General features: G+C 36.7%; 1 protein-coding gene across 4 annotated transcripts in view; it reads left to right on the forward strand.

Moving 5' to 3' along the window:
• Positions 1-21,480, forward strand: part of LOC117414808 (protein FAM107B-like) — a 29,538-nt gene extending 8,058 nt beyond the window's left edge. For 3 of the 4 annotated variants that reach the window (XM_034024612.3, XM_034024611.3, XM_034024610.3), the window contains 3 exons: positions 13,897-14,080; positions 19,527-19,677; positions 20,507-21,480. In XM_034024612.3, the coding sequence (XP_033880503.1) occupies positions 13,956-14,080; positions 19,527-19,677; positions 20,507-20,626 (396 nt within the window). In that variant the 5' untranslated portion in view covers positions 13,897-13,955 and the 3' untranslated portion in view covers positions 20,627-21,480. Of the gene's footprint in view, positions 1-12,150; positions 12,249-13,896; positions 14,081-19,526; positions 19,678-20,506 lie in introns of those variants that run through there. The other variant, XM_034024609.3, reaches the window with a different exon arrangement.
• The last annotated feature ends 1,267 nt before the right edge of the window (positions 21,481-22,747 follow it).

Below are 22,747 nucleotides of genomic sequence, written 5' to 3' on the forward strand. Positions count from 1 at the left end.
CAGTTTGTGAGAGTAACAGGTAGGTTATACCCTACGTTCACAAACCTAGTTCTTGCCTCTGATTTGAATAATTTCAGATCATTTGCTTTTCACTTTTATACTAAAATACAAGGGGGGGAGGGGCATTTCAGAAGTTAGAACAGTTGGACCCAGACTAATTTTTTAGCTCAAAGGACACATTTTGTCCTGCAAAGATTGGGAATTTTGAAGCTTGCTGTAAGACTCCCTGTTATCCCACTGACAAAGATCACCGTGCAGAGGTTATGGAAAGAGAATTTTCAGTGTTACTATATATTTGCATGCATCTGTAAATCCACAATGAACAGTTTAGTTTTTTACTCTGTACTGTCCAGAATAGGCTTTTAAATGTGCTGTTTGAAGTTGGTTCAGCTTTATTTATATTTAATTATAAATTAAACAGGTTATGTAATTTTTTTTGTTTGTTTTTTTTGTTTTTTTTCCTATCGCTGTTTCAAGGTTTGGCAATATTCTGATGAGGTTGGATTCCCTGCTCACATAAAGGCACCGTGATTTGTATAGCAGGGGTTTAAGTGCTGTGTTTATATTGTACTAGAACTGTGTGTATATATATATTCCATTATCTCTAACCAAACAGTGGTGGAACAGAGACAGAGGATGTTAATTATTACAGAGAAATAAACGGCTATACGAATAAACACATTCAGTACAAACAAAGGAATCCTATAATTTGGGGATTTGTGATATGTGTAATTAACCTGTCTGCAGTAGTCTGTTCTATTTATAATGGTTTCTGAGGATGGTGCAACAATTCCTGTAGCACTGCGTGATTTGTAAAACAGTGGAATTGCTTGGTTCTAATTTGTGTCAAGACTTTTCTGTCTTTTACGAATTAATCGGATGGCACCCTGAGTATCACTCAGTGTGGAGTCTTTGAGTTGATATTACTGTAATACAGCAGGTATTGCACTGACTGTAGTGTATGCACCTGCAAATACTCAGAGCTGCAACCATTGTACTTCGACTGTGGCCAGAAATAGCTTCTTAATTATAGAGGGAAGAAAGAAGACTGAATTAAAATAAAATAAAACATTAAAAACAGTGATCTATTTAAGTGGGGTTATCACTGTTTTATTTCAATTTCTGACATGTAAGATATGCAGTTTAGGTATATATTTTTTTTATAACCCGATAGAACTCTGTAACAGCATTTGAAGGAGGTGAGACATGGAGGTTAGAGGTGGATGTTATCATTCCTAGGGGATCAGAACACAGCTCTTGGGGTAAACTGTTTACAACGGGAGAGCCAGCAGGTCAGACAGTAATATACTGCTAGATGCTCCCTTTGTCTTGTACTGGAGCCCTAATGAGGGAATGATGTTTGTAGGCATCTGTTGTAGCACAACAAAGGGGTGCTCTCTTCACCTTTTCTGAATAAACACCTACTCTTTTATGACAGTACTTTGATATCTATATGTATACGAGTCATGAGTAGTACAGTACTTGTTAATTTATTTCTTAGCAGATGCCCTTATCCAGGGCGACTTACAATTGTTACAAGATATCACATTATTTTTATATACAATTACCCATTTATACAGTTGGGTTTTTAATGGAGCAATCTAGGTAAAGTATCTTGCTCAAGGGTACAGCAGCAGTGTCCACCAGCTGGGATTGAACCCACGACCCTTCGGCTCAATTTGTTTCCCTGGAAAAAGTTTCACAACTATTTATTAGGCCAATATAAGTATTACGTTCCACTAGATATGGTATGTAGAAGGAAACGGGCAAGACAACAGCATAATATAGGGGGAATGATTGTAAGTGGTGCGGTCACTATTCACTTTGACTGCTGAGATCATAGGTTCATTTGTGGGGCAATGTTTAGTCAACCTAGGTAGAGTGGAAGTCTAAAATGGTATGGCTGGCTGGTTCTGTCTTGAGGGCGAGTAAATCTTGCTTGTGCGGGGTAAAGGAAAACTCGCCACTGGACCAGCTTTTGAGTCTTGGAAGCTGAACATATAATCATGGATCAGGATTTCCTCTTGTGAAGTGTTTAGATTTGTGTTAGTCCTGTGGAGGAACAGAATACAGACATGAAGACACTAGGGAAAGGGAGGCTGATAAATAATAAGAGTGGAATAATTGGAAGATCTTTTTAATCTGTGTAGGAAAAGTGTGTTTTTTTTGTATTCCTGTGACTCCAGCGATCTGTTGCTGGAGGTTATGTTAATTTGTTTGGGGTGATGGATGTGAGGGCAGCATTGTCTATGCAAAAAAACTAGTCAGTCCCAGAGACACTAGATAAACCAGCTCAGGAAACAGGACTGCAGCCATTGAGTGACAGATGGTTCTCATAAGACTCGCAGTCAGGATGTTCTGCTGTCTCTAGAGAGACTTGAATCTGATCTGACACAATAGGACAATGTAATTATGATGTAGGGGTTCCATTTTACAGTATATGTAAGACACAAAGCACAGTATTTTCCTTCTATAACCCTAACTGCGGAATATAGAAATCGTATTCTTACAACACAGCTCTTTGAATTATCTGTGATTATTTAATTAATTAATTTGCAAGGAAATTGTGTGGTACATTCAGCTTGAGATGAGGCCTGGCTGTTATAAGGGTTACAGAAGAGCATAGAAAGTCAATTGAATATTCATTTATTACCTGCTTTACATTGTTTATAGGAAAATCAGAAGAGGTGGTGTTTGTCCTGCAATTATTTGTTGTTATTTATTATTTGTTGAGTGACGTGTGAACTAGCTATATATATTTTTTTTTTTTAAATAATTTTTTACCTCTTTTTAAATCTTATTTCTAAATACAAGTTGATATTCTGAGTGAGCAACAAAGTGGTTGTTAGGGTTTATTTTTTTTCTCTTCACAATTGAGGTACAGATTTAAAAAACAGGATTTAAACTCAAACAACCTGACATTTCTGTAAGTTTGCTTCTCCTATTTAGTTTTTGTTCCATGAGGTGGCAGCCCTAGAGGCGGATCCTCCAGTATTTACCTACCCTGGTGTAACTGGAGTGGTGCATCATTTTGACGCCCCTTTTCAAATGTTATTATTTTTCAGCGCTTTGTAAAACATGCAATGGCTTGCAGACTCAAACGTATACTACTGTAGGTTTGTAAGTGGTCCTGGTAACCTTAACTTGAGTAATAATAAGGATTTTGACACCAGATCAAACATTGCATAGAATGCTCTCCAGACAGGCCTTCCAACATCTGTTTGTGTTTTTTTTAAATTTTATTATTATTATTATTATTATTATTATTATTATCTTAAGCAGTCAATTTTACCAAAGAAAATGGTTAAAAAGAAACACAAACTGTATAAAAACAGCTGCATGGCATTTTGTAATGAGTATCTTGGTCTTCTGGTGTACTATAAAAAAAAAAAAAGCTGTATATTTCAAGTCTGATACCAGTGTAGTATACCTTCACCAACCAAGCTGGTGTGATCCACTTGTCATTTTAATAAAGTGATTGCTGATAAACACATTTTATTAATGCAAAGATGAAGATATGGGCATTTACTCATGAATTCAACTCTAAAAACAAGCTGGTGTGATCTAAAAACTACAGGATGCAAGTTCTAATAGGCTGTTCTAATTTACATTTAAATGAATGGAAAGAATCACAGATTGTCTTAATTGGTACAAATATGACCCAAAGGACTCTCGCTAACTGGAAAATAAGAGTGGAGCACAATGTGCAAAGTGAATGTAACAGCGACTTGCCAGGAATGGTTTTTATATTGCACCTCTGCAGCCCAGTGGAGCTGGAGATTATTTATTTATTTATTTATTTATTTATTTATTTATTTATTTATATATATTAATAAAAAATGGCTAAATTGCAAAAGAAGCCCTAGTTAAATAAAAAGCTACCAGCAGATCAACAAAAATCAAGACAACCTATGACTTTTCTTTACCAATGACAATCTGTTCTTTTGAAGACAAAGCACGACAAATTACAGAAGAGCTATTCCCTTCCAAATAAGTTTTATAGACTGATTCTGTGTGTTTGTTTTCGTTTGCTTGGTAATGAAATTCACACTGATAACACCCACGCCTCCTTCATTTGGATACATTGCCTTGTTTTCTTTTCTGTGTCTTGTTAATGAATACTTAACAAGGAATCGATTTTCCTGAAGATACTGGCCATGTCGGTTTCATATCCAGTCTACGGTACTTTTTTATTACTCAAAAAAAAAAAAAAAAAAACCCCAAACAATAAGTCACTGAGTTTTATTAGCCTGGCTTGAATGACTAAAGAACACATTGCACAATTGCCTGTTTGTTTTGAGTTTATTTTTAACCAAATTGTAAATGTACCAACTGTTTTTGTTTGTTTATTTATTTATTTATTTATGTATGTATGTATTTATTCTTTGGTGTAAGCAGTTTACTGCACAGTACATTGCACACAAAACCCTGATAAGTGTTTTAGCTTTATTATAGATTTAAATTTTATGTACAGTATAGATGTTGGGGGATAGGATGGCTCAATTGTGTGACCACATCAAGCAGAAATCCCAATGTAAAACACACAATTTAAGCAATATTGTACAGTATGGTAAAACTGTGAAGAAAATCTAAGGTGACATTTCTAATACGATTCTGAACTGTGAATGGCACACCCAGTACGTGTCGGTTGTGTAAGAATCACTTACAGACGTGCTCAAATTTGTTGGTACCCCTCCACAAAAAACGAAGAATGCACAATTTTCTCTGAAATAACTTGAAACTGACAAAAGTAATTGGCATTAGGGTTGGACGATAATGACATTTTCAGTTATCGATTATTGTCTGTAAATTATCACGATAATCATGATTTATCGGCTGAAAAAATAACATGTAAAATGTCTTGGAATTTATCAGATTTAAAGCTATATATGACAACTGCCTCTACGAGTTTAGAAGAAATAAAACGAGACAATTTTAAAAAAAAACAGCATCTTTAATAAAAGTTATGAAACAATGGTTGGTTACAAAAAAGCACAAATAATATAACCAGGGACCTACCTAATTCGCAATTTCGCGGAAATTGTGAAATTGAGGGGTCACCGCGAAATTCACCTCTTGGGGGCCAATGCATACAAACAAGTACGGAGAGGGGAAAAAAAGAAAACTTGTTTAAATGAACTACTGCACAACACAAGCGACGCAAACTATGTATCTTCCTTCTGTAGATGGCCCATTTTTATTCCTTCGGCGTCCCGTGTGCATTGCACTTAAGCAAAAAAAAAAAATGTCCACAAGTAACATTTACAAAATCATTTCTCCAAAGCAGTTAACGTTCTTGTTTACTATTCAAATGACAAAGTTTTAATCAGCCTATTCAGTGCGTCTTTACTGATTTTATGTGATCTGTACTGTGGGAGAGGGCGGGGCAAAGGTGCTGCATTGTTTTCATTTAGGTTGCTAAAATCTAGTTTTCAGCATTGGAGGGAAAATAGTAGATATGGACGACAAAAAAAGCAAAGTATATTTCGGCTGATGATCGTTTAAAGATATTTCACAAAGAAACTACATGCAGACAGAGGTAATTGTTTTCCATATCTTAATGTGAATTTGGAGAAAGTACGATCGATTGAATTGCTATATAGCTTCAAAATCACGCATTAAACAAACGGCTACTTCAGAGGCTGCTGAACAGAACGTAAAATAAACAGCTTTCAGAAACCAAACTGGAAAGTCAGCGCAGAAAAGAAGTATTCCTGTCTGCAAGTTAAATCAGTACTAAAACGATCCAGCACAGCCACCTCGCTTCAACCTGCTGCTTACAGTTGGAATTTTAGACCCGAATAGCCACGTCTTCTTTGTTTTGACTTGGTACTAATAAAATAAATGATTGGATGGGACAAATAACATGACAACGAACGTGCTGCATACATTGACTTTATTAAAGTATGCCAGATGCCCTTGTGTAACCGAGTTTTTGGGCTGTTTCTAATCGATTTCCACATCTGTATAACTTGGCAAAGCTTTGCCTTAACTTCCAACCAATTCAGTGGATGCAGACGTGCAGTCTCAATGTATAGACAAGTCAACTGCAAGGGGATGCTGCATACTTGCCTTTAACAAATGCCAGCACTTTTAGTAAGGAAGCAAGTACCACTATTTTTAGGCTTTATAGTGTTCTGAAATACTGTCTACTTGGGTTTATTTAATGTTTAAACAGGTCCGCGAAATGACCTCGAAATCCTAATTTTATTCCGCAACATACCCGTGAAAAATACGTAAATTTACTGCGATTTAAGTAGACCTCTAAATATAACCAAATCTTTGGTAGCTTTTAAACTTTTGAAATATAGGCTACTTATTAAAAAAAAAAGTGTTTAAAAAAAACCAAACAAACAAATTATAAATTGCGATTAAAAAATATCAGCTTTTCCATACTGCCTGCAGATGGGCTTACTACCTTGCGGATCACTTTCTGTCACTCCAAAAAACTGCCACACAGGACTGATGCTGTTTCTTTCTAAAATTTCGTAGTTTCTGCAGTTGCTATCGCCAACTAGCTCAAACGTTTGCCTTTACTCCGTGAATCTTACGTCACATGTTACAACTTCCCACTACGCAGCGCGCACAGATCACGTGTTGCGTCTCGCGCAGACAGTTAAGTCCTGTCTTAATGCTTCAATGCAGAGTTACTGTTACACACAAGCATATCATAGTGGGTAACGGACGATAAAATGATTATCGATAATTATTTTTCAACGCAATACAATTATCGATGCAAAAACATTATCGATAATATCACGATAATCGATTATTGTTCCAACCCTAATTGGCATCCACCATTGTTTATTCCATATTTAATAGAAATCAGACTGCTTTTGATTTTTTTATTCAACATAATATTGTAAATAATAAAACAAATGAAAATGGCATGGACAAAAATTATGGGACCGCTAACCTAATATTTTGTTGCACAACCTTTAGAGGCAATCACTGCAATCACACGTTTTCTGTAGCTCTCAATGAGACTTCTGTACCTGTTAACAGATAGTTTGGCCCACTCTTCCTGAGCAAACTGCTCCAGCTGTCTTAGGTTTGGTGGGTGCCTTCTCCAGACTGCAAGTTTCAGCTCTTTCCATAGATGATCGATAGGATTCTGATCAGGACTCATAGAAGGCCACTTCAGAATAGTCCAATGTTTTGTTCTTATCCATTCTTGGGTGCTTTTAGCTGTGTGTTTTGGGTCATTATCCTGTTGGAGGACCCATGACCTGCGACTGAGACAGAGCTTTCTGACACTGGGTAGTACGTTTCGCTCCAGAATGCCTTGATAGTCTTGAGATTTCATTGTGCCCTGCACAGATTCAAGGCACCCTGTGCCAGGCGCAGCAAAGCAGCCCCAAAACATAACCGAGCCTCCTCCATGTTTCACTGTAGGTATGGTGTTCTTTTCTTTGAAAGCTTCATTTTTTCGTCTGTGAACATAGAGCTGATGTGACTTGCCAAAAAGCTCCAGTTTTGACTCATCTGTCCAAAGGACATTCTCCCAGAAGGATTGTGGCTTGTCAATATGCATTTTAGCAAATTCCAGTCTGGCTTTTTTATGTTTTTCTGTCAAAAGTGGAGTCCTCCTGGGTCTTCTTCCATGGAGCCCACTTTCGCTCAAAAAGCGACGGATGGTGCGATCAGAAACTGACGTACCTTCACCTTGGAGTTCAGCTTGTATCTCTTTGGCAGTTATCCTTGGTTCTTTTTCTACCATTCGCACTATCCTTCTGTTCAATCTGGGGTCGATTTTCCTCTTGCGGCCGCACCCAGGGAGGTTGGCTACAGTTGCATGGACCTTTAAATTCTTAATAATATTTGCAACTGTTGTCACAGGAACATCAAGCTGCTTGGAGATGGTCTTGTAGCCTTTACCTTTACCATGCTTGTCTATTATTTTCTTTCTGATCTCCTCAGACAACTCCCTCCTTTGCTTTCTCTGGTCCATGTTCAGTGTGGTGCACACAATGATACCAAACAGCACAGTGACTACTTTTCTCCATTTAAATAGGCTGAATGACTGATTACAAGATTGGAGACATGTGTGATACTAATTAAAGAAACTAATTAGTTTGAAATATCTCTATAATCCAGTTATTTATGATCTTTTCTAAGGGGTACCAACAAATGTGTCCAGGCCATTTTAGAATATCTTTGTAGAATAAGCAATATTTCATCTCTTTTCACAGCTTCTTTGCTTTATTCTATGACATACCAAAGGCATGCAAGTATACATGATAAAATAGCTTTTAATTTCATCACTTTTCAGGAGGAATGAAGCATTATTTCAATAAGCTGTAAGGGTACCAACAAATTTGAGCACGTCTGTATTTCAGTTCTGTAGTTCCCATCTAGAGACATGCTAATTAAAGACGGGTTCCAGGACTCTTTTATAATAATCTGTGGTAACTGAGTTTGGCAGCCTTCCAAGATGCAGTTGGAACATACTGGTTATAAACCAGAACTATATGCTACTGGAAAAGGGCTATTAAATATATATGCTCAAAAACTGCATCAACTGCCTACACATATCAACACCCACTCCAGGAATTATCTATGGTGGGACTTCAGAATATAAGCACCAGTTGGCTGGGGAATGAGGGCACTGTACATTCTGTGCTGAATTAGTATACACCCATTTTAAAGAGGTGAGTGACACTTTCATCTTGCTAATACTTCTGCAAAACTGTCACCACTGAGGCATGCACAAGGTTAATCTCGTTCACATTGCAGTAGCATTATAGAATACAGATAACAAATGGCATTCTACATTCACAGCGTTTTAGCAACTGCATACACTACTTGTATTTACTTCGTGTCCTGAGCTTTTCAGTTACTGGCTTAACATTACAAGATGCGTCTCCTATGCTGCAAGATATGGCTCAATGTCAACTGTAATTTTATGAGCAACTAAAAGCATTACAACCTAGTGATTTAATGTACGACGTACTTATTCTGTATGAACATTGTACATTAAATCAGTATGTTGTAATGTACTTCTGTGTGCACATTACAACATACTGTGCAGTTGCTGCCAGTCTGTAAATTCAGCAGTGCATGCACTAGACTAGAAGGAAAGAAAACCCAACTGTAATGGGTGCAGAAAGAGGAAACTCTACTTCACAGTGAGAAGTGTTTGTAGAACTGGTTGTCAATGGTTACAAAAAACAAAACAAAAAATAACCAACTGCTGAGTCTGGATGAAGTGTTTTCAAGGACCATATTAGTATCTTTTCCTCACAAAGAAGCTGAGTTTTTAATTTTCAGTCAAGTTACTATTGTCTCTGCCCTAAAAATGCAGATAGATATCCATCCCCTGCATACCCTATTTTGTGGAAATTAAAATACACTATGTATCCGGACTTTTATATGTTAACACAGAATTCTGTTGCAAGCTACCGCAAGCTTACTGATTGCAATGATAATAATTACTGCTGAATTAAAAAAAAAAAAAATCGAATGGGAGCCACCCATGTTTACAGGACATCTGCTTGGAGATAAACATCACCTGTAGTTAGGCGTGTTTGTTAGTTTCACTGTAACTATGAACTTTTTCAAAACTATAAAATGTTTACAGTTGGCTTTCTATTCCAGAGTGTGTAGTAGATGTCCATTTTTTTTTTCACACCACTTTTGGTAACACTTCAGATTCCTATCTTAAGTGTTGCTGCCTGATTTAAATTAGGCCTAACTATCCTTATATGCACTTTTATATATCCACTAAATTGACTTTAGTTGGTCTTTATAGTGTATCAGATATCTTCTAAAAATGTATCATTTAGACAATACTGTATATTTTAGAAAATATAATTTAGACATACGGATATGATTTGTCATTCATCTAGGGAATGTTCAATTGCCTGTACCATGCAGTGACATCTTGTGAGAAATGTGCAATTACAAAACCCTTTAGCTAACCCACAGCTGCTGTCTGCTGTTGACTGGTCTAATGTGGGATTATTCAATGAGCTATAGCCTTCCTTCCATCATCGTGATGAAGGTCTGAAACAAATCACAATCACATCATCAGCTGAAGCTCCCTTAAGGGAACCAGTCTAAAAGCAATAGAGAACAATCAACACGAAATACAAATTGCAAAATGAGATCACATACTGTATTATGTGCTGCATAGAGTATTTAGGGCAGTATGTATCCTACAGCCTTTCAAAAAACATAAACACAACAAGTTTATTATTTCTGTTCTCTGTATTCATTTGTGTTAATTTATTCTTTCTTCTCTCTTGTTCTGTCGCCTGTTTCTCTGAGCCTGCGTGTTCAAGGATATTTCGTCACTTGTTGACTTTCGACACCGCTCGCTGGCTGGCACATGCATATTTGGAAGCCAGATGTGTAATTGAAAGTAAATTTCAGAATTTTGAATTTAAGTGCTCATTAGTTTCGTGGAGACAGTGGCATTGAGCAAACCCTCCACGAATAATAAACTAACATATGAGACTTTAAACCACACTGGGAGAAATTTGCTTTCACTGAAAACTGTGGTAAACCTGTGTCTCTTATCTGCAACAAATCGTACACACTGTAGCCTGTACAAAGCGAGCAACCTCAAATGTCACAAGCACATTTTCATCTGAATATCCTCCTGGATCAGGCTTAAGGCAGATGCTGCTTTCGGCATTCAGTAAAGAATCGGATTTACCAAATTAAGTGAGTTATGTACGGGAAGCATGGAATATCGCTCATGGAAAACGACAAATATTTTTATAAAATTGGAGTGTCCGCGCTAGACTAGAGAATGCATGTTTGCATGTTATATTGCAGGTCTAAAATTAATATTATATTTGCATATCTTACATCTCGTCATGAGCAGGTACTGTAATCCCTTTTAAAATGTGTGTTTGTCATCCACAAAGCTCAACAGTATTTAATACATGCAGCCGTCATACCAAAAAAAAGCATCTTTTTTTTTTTTTTTTTTATATATAGGGAAGAGCTTGTCACAAAATCACAAAAATGTGACTGGTGAAATCAGGGCAGTTATTGTATTTTGCTTCATAGTAACTGAATATGTTTTATTTAAAGTTAATACACTGTAGATCTACATTATAATACATATTACACAGAAACTGTGGTTAGGCAATGCTCTATCCCTTGTTCTTGTGTGTTTTTTGCTGCCACCAAGAGATAGCCTAACAACTACTGTACTGCACAACAATGCTAGTATTTAAAATGTCTTGCTCTCACAAACATTTCATGTTTTACAGTACGTGTCTTGTGGCTCTTGACCATATGGAAATTTTGGTATGCGGCTCGTAGGGTCAGGAAATTTGGCCACCCATATACTAGTGCATAACTGGCATTTTCTATAATATTTTGAACATGTGTGGTTACACAATATAGCATGAAAAAAATCAAAGGCTGTGGGCCAATTTAGATTATAAATAGACCTTCTGGTATATTTAGCAGAAATCCAGACAGAAAGAACACTATCAGTCTGAAAGGATATGATTTTGTTTATTACATTTCTTTTTGGCACTAGAAGTGTTTCAGTGTTTTTTCTCACATCCATGTTATACCGCGTACACTAATGCAACGTGTGTATTCAAGCATGAGAAGCTCAGCGGTTTACATGCAGGATTCCTCTCTCCAGCAGACGCTCTTGCACTAAGAGTATATATTTTCTCTTGGTACAATACTCCGGCTATGTTGTCAGCAGTGTATTGACATGATACAACCAGGATACTGTATTGTATGTTTGCATAAGGAATGTACTCCTAATTGCATTGTTTGCCTTTACTAATAGTCCACCTGCTCAAGGTGGACAGACTGTAAAATATTTTTACTACCTGCAAACATCCTCAATCAACTCCTGCACCCTTGTTGAAATCTTATAAACAGCAGTCTGATTGGTTATTAGATACATCAATAAAGAAGCCAATGTGAAACCCAACTAGCTCTTTTCCCATATAAGGACATAGCTAGAGGGCATTAGTACAAACCCAGCTGTTTACAGATAGCAAGTCATTGTGAGGTTTACTGGGGTAGAGAGGATGGGTTGTTAGATAATAAAATATTGCCAGGGACAGCACATACTGCCTCGCTTTTGTGCTGCCTGAAATTCCATGTGCTCCAGGTTGAAACTGTGCTCTCTAGTCGTCATACTGAAAGACAGAAACCAGGAGCGGTGTTGTGTTTTTTTTTTTTTCTTGTCCAACTGTAGTTCTGCAGGCAAAGATGGCAACAATGCTTCGGTATCGGATCGTTCCTCTGCTTCAAGATGAGTCAAGGTGTTTGTGTCTTTTTGCTACTTAGGCTGGTCTTAAAACATATAGAGTTTAAGCAATGTACAGTATACCTGACTTGGCTCTTAGCCTTCACGTTTTTTAAATGTAATTCTTTAAGCAGGAACCAGCTCTTAAAAAGGAGCCTTGTTGTTTTCACTGGAAACAACTTTGTAAGGATTCGTAGGCACAACCTTTTTAGGAACAATTTTGTTCTTGAATATTTGCTACCTGAATACTTTTCTTCAGCCAAATGAATATGCTGGAACATTTATTAATCACTAATGAAGGCACTAGCAAATTTATTTTATTTTGTGTGTTTTTTTTTTTTTATTTCAAATGTATGAATTTAAGTACTTTTCCCAGAAAACTCTTGATATTCTAATGGGTAGTATGTTGCGGACTTGAAGATGAAGAATTCACACGTGAGTTTATAAAAAGTGAACCGTCTCTTAAGGCTGCAATATGATAATGCAGATTAATAATAGGCTGATAAAAACAAACGGTATTTGAATTAAAAATAGTGATGTATTGTATCTCCATGTAGGAACGGCTTGGTTTAGCTGCAGTGTTCCACTATCCAGTTACATTTAGTAAAATATATTCCTAGATGTGTACTTTTCAAAGTCTTTGTAGACATTGTTGACTCGTTTGTGTACATTTGCTAAGTGCGTTTTTTTGCTTTTTGAGGCAAGGTTCCTCTCCCCCTTTGCTACTGTGATCCAAATGAGCATGCACATGAGGATTGTTATGTAATTGAGAGAGAAACACAATCTAAAAAAGGGAATTGCATTTATTCCGTTTGAGAGCAAATTTAGAGTTCTAGATAAACAAGCTGCTTCTACAGATGGGATGTACAGTATTTCTTTCCAAGCATCCCCATAAAGGGAGCTTATCCAGTATGAGTTTGCAAACCCGTATCCGCCTCACCTACTACTGCTGTATCTTATAAACCATTAAAGCCGGCAACTTAATGTTTTCAGGCATAGTTGAATGCCACCTTTCACTTTAACCTGTGACCTAAGATGGCTTCCGTATAGGGATCATGTGACATTTTAGACCTGTTGCTGTGAGGTATTGCCTTCATACTCGGTATACAGGTGTATTCTGTGATTCGCAAGGTCAAGTGTGATAGTGGGTGTTACACAAGAAAAAATGTAACCATTTGAGGCAGTGAATTCCTATTTGCAGGGTTAAAAAATCTTGCATGCTAAATGTGTTGCTGACCATGACCTCTGACCTAATATGGCTGCCATATTGAGGTCATTAGGTTACTCTGCATAGAGTTATTGTCTTGATGTTTGGTACACAGCTATCTTCTCTTATTGTGTTGCTTAAGCTCTATTGACTGATTTTATCTAGTAAAAAATAACACTTTCACTGCAGCATTGCTTCAATGTCTGGCCATATCCATGATACCGATCGTTCTATGGCGTATTTAACCTCGGCCATATCAATAGTTGTGTCCCAGCTATAAAGACATTGTATGACGTCTTTATAGTTGGTACACTGTTGTATTCTGCGATTCTCTTCATGGTGTTAACAGATGTTACTAGAAATGAACCTCTGGACATATCACTAATCTAATATATATATATAATGCTAATATAATATATATATATATAAAATATAAAATCTTCATTTTGTTTTTTAGATAACGGTATTGAAACAGCAGAGCTGACTGAAGGGCTCACCCCAGCTGTAAGGAGCATCATGGCAGACCCTGACTATGATGATGATGGCGATGAATTGGTTAAACCCAAAAAACTCATCAATCCAGTGAAAACCTCCAGGAACCACCAGGATCTTCACAGGGAGCTCCTCATGAATCAGAAAAGGTAAACCTATACAAAACATTAATCTAAGTATGATCATATTGTGAAAATCTGCCTTACTTACAGCCATTTTATTATCAAGTGGGACTTAACTATCTAGGCCAGGGGTCTCCAACCCTGGTCCTGGTAAGATACGTTGGCTGCTGGTTTTCGTTTCAACCAATCTCTATTACTTAATTGAACCAATTATATTGGTTTAATTAGTCAAGATTAACAGGTGTTCCAGATCTTTAGCCACTGATGATGTAAAGACACCTATAAAACCTGCTGGATAGGGGATCTCCAGGACCAGGGTTGGAGACCCTTGATCAAGGTATGCAAGCAAAAGTATGGTCTCCACTGAAGTGGTTTAAACTTTTGGACATTGTTAATGCCAATTCCTTACCTGTTTAAATGAAATACCACAGCACAAAGAGCTTGAGTGTAATTGCAAATATAATTAAAGAGCCTCTACCTTGATTCTTTTTTTGATTTCCCTCTTAGAAGATTTACACATTTAGATTCGCAGTAAAAGCTTTAAAAATCAGCCTCAGTTTATTGAAAAATATACCTTCTTTCTTCAGATGTTATTGCTTATATATTAACATCATTCATTTATTAAGACATACATGTCTTTATCAACTTTAGTAACAATTCTAGTTGGTAATTTGCAGCAGCTCCAAGCAGACAGAGGTTTAAAGGCAGCAGAGGAAGGAATTCAATTACTTTTGCTGCACTGTAGATTTTAAATGTTCAATATTAGGTTAACGCCAAGTCAACTTTAAAAGATGGCCCTGTGTGGGTGGCAGGACTAGTTGTTCTCAAAATGGTAATTTATAACGTTAAATTTATTTTATTATTAGACACAATAAAGGATTTTTAAATCCTATCTCTTCCTCCCTATAGATGTCCAGAGGCACACTTTTTCAGTAACTGCAGTGCTCTGCAGACTGAAATGAGTTTTTACTTTGCTGCCATCTTAAAGTGTGTTTGAGGGAGTGGGGGTGGGCATTCTGACGTGCTGTGCAGCTAATTATTATTATTATTATTATTATTTATTTATTAGCAGACGCCCTTATCCAGGGCGACTTACAATCGTAAGCAAAAACATTTCAAGCGTTACAATACAAGTAATACAATAAGAGCAAGAAATACAATAACTTTTGTTCAAGCAAAGTACAAGTTTGACAAACCACAATTCAATAATACAGCAGGTAATAGTGATAGTTACATCAGGATATGATTAAATAGTGATAGTTACATCAGGATGTGATTAAATACAAAGTACTACAGGTTAAAAACTTGGCAGATTACAGTATTCTGAAGTACAGGATTAAATGCAGTAAAATAGGGGCTGATAAGAGCAAAATAAAGCACATTTACATGAAGGGTGATAGTGTCCCAGGATACAAACAGAGGAGTTCTACAGGTGCTCTTTGAAGAGGTGAGTCTTAAGGAGGCGCCGGAATGTGGTCAGGGACTGGGCAGTCCTGACATCTGTAGGAAGGTCATTCCACCACTGCGGAGCAAGGGTGGAGAAGGAGCGGGCTTTGGAGGCAGGGGAGCGTAGCGGTGGTAGAGCTAGTCTTCTAGTGCAGGCGGAGCGGAGAGGTCGAGTGGGGGTGTAGGGAGAGATGAGGGTCTGGAGGTAGCTGGGTGCAGACTGGTCAAGGCATCTGTAGGCTAGTACAAGAGTCTTGAACTGGATGCGAGCGGTGATCGGGAGCCAGTGGAGCGAGCGGAGTAGTGGAGTAGCGTGGGCGAAGCGAGGCAGAGAGAACACTAGGCGGGCAGCAGAGTTCTGGGTGAGCTGGAGCGGACGGGTGGCGGACGCAGGGAGGCCAGCCAGGAGGGAGTTGCAGTAGTCTAGGCGGGAGAGTACCAGGGCCTGGACCAGGAGCTGGGTAGCTAATGTACTGTATCATACTTTTTTTCGTAACATCTACTTTTGTATTCATTCGTAGGTTTTTAGTTTTGTTATAGGCCATTGCATAATTCCTTTTTTCAGAATGTACTATCTGACAGATGATTCCATCTGGTAACTTCTGTAAGAATCAATTCTATGAGTAATTCATTGTATATTATCTTGTTGAAAAATCTTCAATAACAAAAATAAAATTAATGTAATATTTATTTGTTTATTTATTTGTTTATTTTGTTATAGATAGTCAGTCCTGAAGTTCACTGTCCTTAAGGGATTAAGTCACCATTAGTAGGTTAATCCAAATCTGTTTTCCTATAGAATTACAGCAGGATGCAAAAACAGTCAGTTTTTAGTGTTGAACAGGATGTTCTAGAATTTTACTGATACATTAATAGGTTACACATGGACAGTCGTAAATGAGTAAATCACCCACAGTGAGAATATATTTACTTTGGGATTTATAAAATAGAAATTTAATAGCTGGAGTGATGACTCCATGCCCACCCCCTGGTGGTTACTGATATGATGTTTCAATCTTCTTTTAAATAAAGCTACTGTAACTCTTCAGCTGTTTGTGTTATCGTGTAACACACACATATATATATATATATATATATATATATATACACACACATTTTGTTCATTATTAAAAAGTAAAAAAATGCCTGTCTTGCTTGTCCTCCTTTTAAATCTACCAACAGTCCACCATCAAGATAATGTCTGATTTCCTGAACTTAACTTGAAAGACATTAGAAACATCCTTTCTTGTTGTTTTATTGTCAGAGGATTTGTAGGTTGATGTTATCCTTGAGGTCTAGAGCAGTAGTTAGTGAAAATGTGGAGTTCAACAGAATTGTCCCAAACAGTCAAAGAGGAAATGAAAGTTTACATTGCTGGAGCCAAACAGTTGATTAATTAAACATATACTACATAATGTACAAAAATATATGACAAGACATGCTCCTGTTTTGATTTTTCATAACATTGTCAAACAAAGAGCCATATTTTTAATTATTTAAGTACTGGTGCTGTTTAGATCTGCTGCTAAATCAATACTAGACACTATAGTCTGAATTTTACAAAAAACACTTCAATCAATCAGTGTTTATTTTATATAGCGCCTTTCATAGTGGAACACCATCACAATGTGCTTTAAAAGATAGTGAGAAACAATACATAATACATGAAATAGTGCAATACATTAAATACAAGGCATAGTACTTGGAACATTCTTACTATGTTGCTTCTGAAGACATGGTTTTTCTTTGCCATGAGCAATTTTATTACATCTAATCACGCGTATACTATCACATTACAGCACTGGCCGTATACTATCGCATTACAGCACTGGCTGATCAGTTGGCAGATAATTAATCACTGGGTACTTGATCAAATACAAATGGGATTGTATTTTTTCTTGGCATTTGGTTTGAAACTGATGTAATCGGTGCAATGATTTCATTAGATTTATTCTTTAGTTTCCTGGGTTATTCAAAGAAGCCATTAACAGAAATGGATACAGAGTTAATTTTTCTGTTTTTATAAATAAATAAATACATTTATATAACCGGTTGATAAGACCAGTAATATTTAGAGAGTATTCTAGTGTATGTGTTGAGACAGAAATGGTTGTATTTTGGAAATATTGAAAGCAAAGCAGTCAGCTGGCCTTTTTTGGACTGCTGGTATGGAAAGGCCATTAATGCTAACTAAACCGAAGAATGCCAACCCTCAAGTCATGTGTCTTAATGGAGTTTCTTGCAGTGGAAAATTCCAAAAAAAACACATTTCCTGTACCTCCAAGAGAGCTGATTCAACCCCTCGTACTGAAAATGCAATACATACTGTAACCTCTTCAAAAACTACCTTTTTCTTTAGCTGATGAATAAGCAATAGTGTAGTTAAAAGCTGAGGTCATGGTGGTGTTATTTGAAGTCTATTTGGAGGATTTAAGGACTCCTGAGTTCAGAACGGAAAAGTGAAATGAACTGTTATGTAAAGTACATTAAATTGCAGTTGGATTAGGAGTTCATATGTTCATAAAAGTGAACCACTCTTTACAGCATTCAAATATTGGTAACTTACATTGTGTGTCTCTTCCAGATTAATAATAACAAAATATGTTTGGAAAAATGTCCTTTTATTGTGTTAATTTAAAAACATGTTGCCCCTCCAATAATGTTACATTTTACACTTTGAGAAAGGTGGGGAATGCTTGATTGATGATTACCAAGAAAAGTAATCCCCTGCTCGGTCAAAGACCATTTATAAATCTATTTGTATAAAAACAAACAAGCAAAACATGATTGTGAAGTTCCAGGTTAGAGCTGGATGTTTGTCTGTCAATTTGAATTTTGCGTTTTAGTTGGATGATATTCAGTAGACCTTAATTTGCGTTAATGCACGTTTTAAAAAGTGAACTTGGTTCGAGTGCAGTAAAAAAAAACAAAAAAACAACACACTTTTTTTGAAGTTGAATTCCTGCTTATATTCCTGTTTTGGTGGTGGTGTGGTTTCAGTTGCCTTGCCTTTTGAGTTCCTATGGTATTGTACTACTCAAAGGCTTTCTTCCCTTACCAGGAACGCTGCTTTCTATGACCACTTCCTTAACTGTGGTCACCATGGCAGCCTGTCTGATCCAGAGTTCTTCTGTTATGGTGGGTAATTGTCATGTGTTAGTAATGGCGTATCTTTGAAGATTAACTTGCACTGGGATGGAAGGAGGTAATTCTATTGTAGAACATAGTAGCTGAATAGGGAATTGCTGTTAGGATCCAAATATCATTGTTCACCTTGTATTTTGACTGGCTTGGTATGTTGTGAAGTCATATGTCTATACAAACAAAGAGGTAACTCTTTGAGAACAAAACATCAGTACAGGTGAATGGTGCTGTTTATCATAACTGCTCCTATAGACGTCATACAGAATCATTATCCAACAGATTTTCTTTGTTTAATTTAAATACTCCTTCTCTTTATGTTCATGTAAACAGTGTTTACTGTTTTTTAGGGATTCATTGATGAATCAAATGATTAAAATAGATTTTATTGGCTTTCTGCATGCATAAATTCAATGTGTGTGTGTGTGTTGTTGTTGTTTTTTTTTATTTATTTTTTTTATACTTGTTAAAGGACTTTTTGGGGCTTTACATTTCAAATAAGGTATAAATAACTAAGATTGTAGAAAGGTATAAATAACTGAGCTGGCTAAACATGTAAACCAATGATTGTTTTGTAAATCTTTACATAAAAAAAATGCATGTTGTGTATCATTTTTATACCAGGTTAAGAAATTTGTTTTATTTACTTACAGCTTTATCTAGCTGGGTTCTACAATAGTACCCTCGGTGTAATTCTAAGTTTGAAGTTCAAACAGAGTGGTGGAAGGGATCACTTCAAAAATGAGAACAGTAACGCAACACATACGATGCAGCAATGTAAAATATGGTTGTCTGATAGCATATGACAATATTTGTTATTTGTTTTTGCCAGAAACCTTACAGAAGCTCTTTCATTGCTGACTCTGGGCATTTGTGTCATCCTCAGGGGCCTCGCTATTCAAAACAAACCTGAACTGCAGAAGGTCATGGAGAGGAGGAAGAGAGATCAGGTTGTGAAAGAGAAGGAGGAGGAGGCGGTGAAGAAGATGAGCGCCCTGGAGATCGAGCTCATGAAGAGGCAACAGAAACTGGAGCAGGTGAGATACCGCCACGGGCATACAACATGAGCTTTAAATATCTGCAGGTCCATATGAATTCCAACAAAACAGCTGCTATTTCAGTGATTTCCACTAGAAATTCTTAGTCTTTGCCCCCTCCCCCCCCCACACACACACAAAAGAAATAAACTGTGATGAATCCACCAAATACTTTTTATAACTTATAACTTATTTAACCAAAAGCTTTATAAAACTGAGAAACGTCAACAGGAATAAAAAGGTAGATCTTTTTGTTAGAAGGTCAATAATTTATAAAGCACTTCAGCTTGAAGGAAAGCATGTTGTGTAGGGTTGCCACCTGTCCGAGTTTGACCTGGACGGGAATTGGCATCTGTGTCCAGGTGGCAGGAATTAACAAACCCGGACGCCCTAATGTCCTAATGTTTAAGTGAAACGCATAAGAAACACCAACCTTCCTTTTAATATTTTCTTTGACATACCGTATAAAGGGACATTTTGGAGCTGAATTTATTTAGGCTTTATTGGTGGTTTGGATTGGATCGCCAGTAATACTTCCACCAATCAGAGCATGGCATACAGTGTGCGATCCTGCCCTTTGACAGACTGGTGGTATGCAGCACAGGTTAAAGAAGCGTGCGCTGGACAAGTGTAAGAATGTGTCGGTTGTCAAAGTGAATATAAGAATGGCACAATGGCTGTAAAATAATTCTGACTGTCACAAACAGGCTTTTCAAGCTCAAATATGCCCTGGTTTGGTCTGTGGAAAAGGTGGCAACCCTAATGTAGTGTGTCATAATTACTTTTAAAAAATGGCTAGTACCTTATTTTTTCTATTTTTATGTTTCAGATTGAACTTGATAAACAAAAAAATGAAGAAGAGCAGGAGAATGCTCCTGAGTTTGTCAAGATGAAAGGTAACCTGAGGAGGACAAAACAAGAAGCTGAGGGACTTGAACACGACAGCTAAATTCAACCACACAGTCCATGACACATCTAGAGAAATACATTTAAAAATTCTGCAGGTTTTGTATTCCTACAACCAACAAAGAGACGTTATCTTTGTAGACACAAGCACCTTTGCAGTGTTGTGAGGCTTAACAGTATTTACTTCTTTAATATCATTGGAGACAGGCAGTAACGCAAAGACCAGTATATCAACATGCATAAATTTCAATTGAAACTGAAGTTTGTTCCATTGTGAAAGAACTTGGAACTTTAACAGATGCAAAATGAAGCCAGGGAATGCTACTTTTTTCAATGTAAGATTGGAAACTTGGACACTGGATGAACCTGTGGAGCTGCACTAAAGTGTTTAAAAGCCAAGCTCTGTGCAGATACCATAATATTATTTATGTATTATTTTTGCAATCATTCATAGGAGTTTAAATATGTATAGAGTTTTCTTTCCTTTTTTATGTCATTTTTTGTAAACTAAATTCCTGAAGTTGGCCAGTTAATTGGAACAGGAGGGGAACTGCTTGGCTGTGCAGTAAACTTTGCTTGCTTTTTTGTATTATTATTTGTATTATTTTTGTTTATTTTAATTTGGTTGTTTTAAGTTATGTAAGAAGTCCAGGTGTGGGTGTCTCTTTTTTTTCATTGTTTATCTTCTAATAGGTTAAAGTTTTACCCATGCCAATGTAATGGAGTATTGAAATGAAAGATTTGCGCTGATAATGTAATGACATATAGTGAAATTGTATGACAATGCAGTTAAAAGGGGACACAGATTTGAGTTTCCCATCTAGCATTCACTAACTTGCATTTTTTTCTGGTTTTCTGAATGCAACAATGTCTTTAAATAAAGATGACAATAATTTACGGATGGAATAAAGTATGGAAAATAGTTTTGTGTGTGAATGTAACAGAAACCAGTGTTATCGTTCATTATTATTTTTTGGTAGAATGGCCTTAGTTTCTGCCTTCTCCGTCCCTCTGTCTTTAAGCTGACACTACAATACACATACAGTTAATGAGGACTGATACAAATCTGAAAGAAGCAGAAGCTAGTGCTGATTTAAGCAAGTTCACAGGACACTCTTCCTGTGTGTTTAACCCTTCCCGCTCTTCCTTTTCCAGTGGTAACCCACACTAAAAATAGCGGAACGTTTAAAGACATTCCCATGACATACTTGCCAAGTTCACACATTGTAGCACAAATATATCACTCAGCATTTACTCTGTCAGAGATCTGGTCATGGCATGCTATCCTTCCTTTTCAATGACTGTCACATAACCTTGACCTTCCCAACCACTGAATCCAACTCCAACTCCAGGATGAACTGGTGCTCAACATATACCTCCTTGTAGACACTAAGGGCCACCTTCTCAAAGCCATTTACCCAAATCATCACTGGTGCAATTTAAAAGTTTGAGTTGTTTGTTTCTGTTTTGGCAACTAATATTAGGTGTTTTTATCCTTTTCTGACAAAATAAAACAAGCTAATGACAATTTAGAGTAAAGAGCTTTGAGAATCTAGCCATACATGTCCATTATGGGTTTACAATGTCAGTTTGGGAGTCCAAATTTCAGTAGTGTTACTAATGGATGATGAAGAATGTTCTGCTAATTTATGATTATTGTGAAAATATGACTTTCTCTAGACATTGAAAGTATTTTCATCCAGCGCAAGTAATTTGTGTCTTAAAGTATCCAGTTTGTGGCCAAGTTTAAACCTGGCAAATGTTTTACTACATATTTATACATTGTATTTTATTATGGAGAGGAAAAAAAGGAGTATTAAGAAAAATGTCTTTGTTTTGGTTAGAGACAGTGGGTGTCAAGGCAACAACTTTGTTGCCTAACCATATTAATAATTGGCTTTTAATAACTGGCATAGTAACAAAGGCTTCCAAGCTTTTTTTGCCAAGAACTATTGGTACATAAATCACAAACATACAGCTACTTTAATTCATTTATTTATGTTATTCTGCACAAAATACACCCAGTTGCAAGACACAGCTTTCCATAATTAAATGGTTTTAGTAGCAGGATTCTCATACAAGTGCTTTCCTGCCTACCAACCTAAAAAACATATACCTCAGTAATCTAGAATAGTGCCACAAACTACAGTATACAAATGTATAT

This window comes from Acipenser ruthenus, chromosome 7 (genome assembly GCF_902713425.1).
Source record: "Acipenser ruthenus chromosome 7, fAciRut3.2 maternal haplotype, whole genome shotgun sequence".
Classification (NCBI taxonomy): Eukaryota; Metazoa; Chordata; class Actinopteri; order Acipenseriformes; family Acipenseridae; genus Acipenser; species Acipenser ruthenus.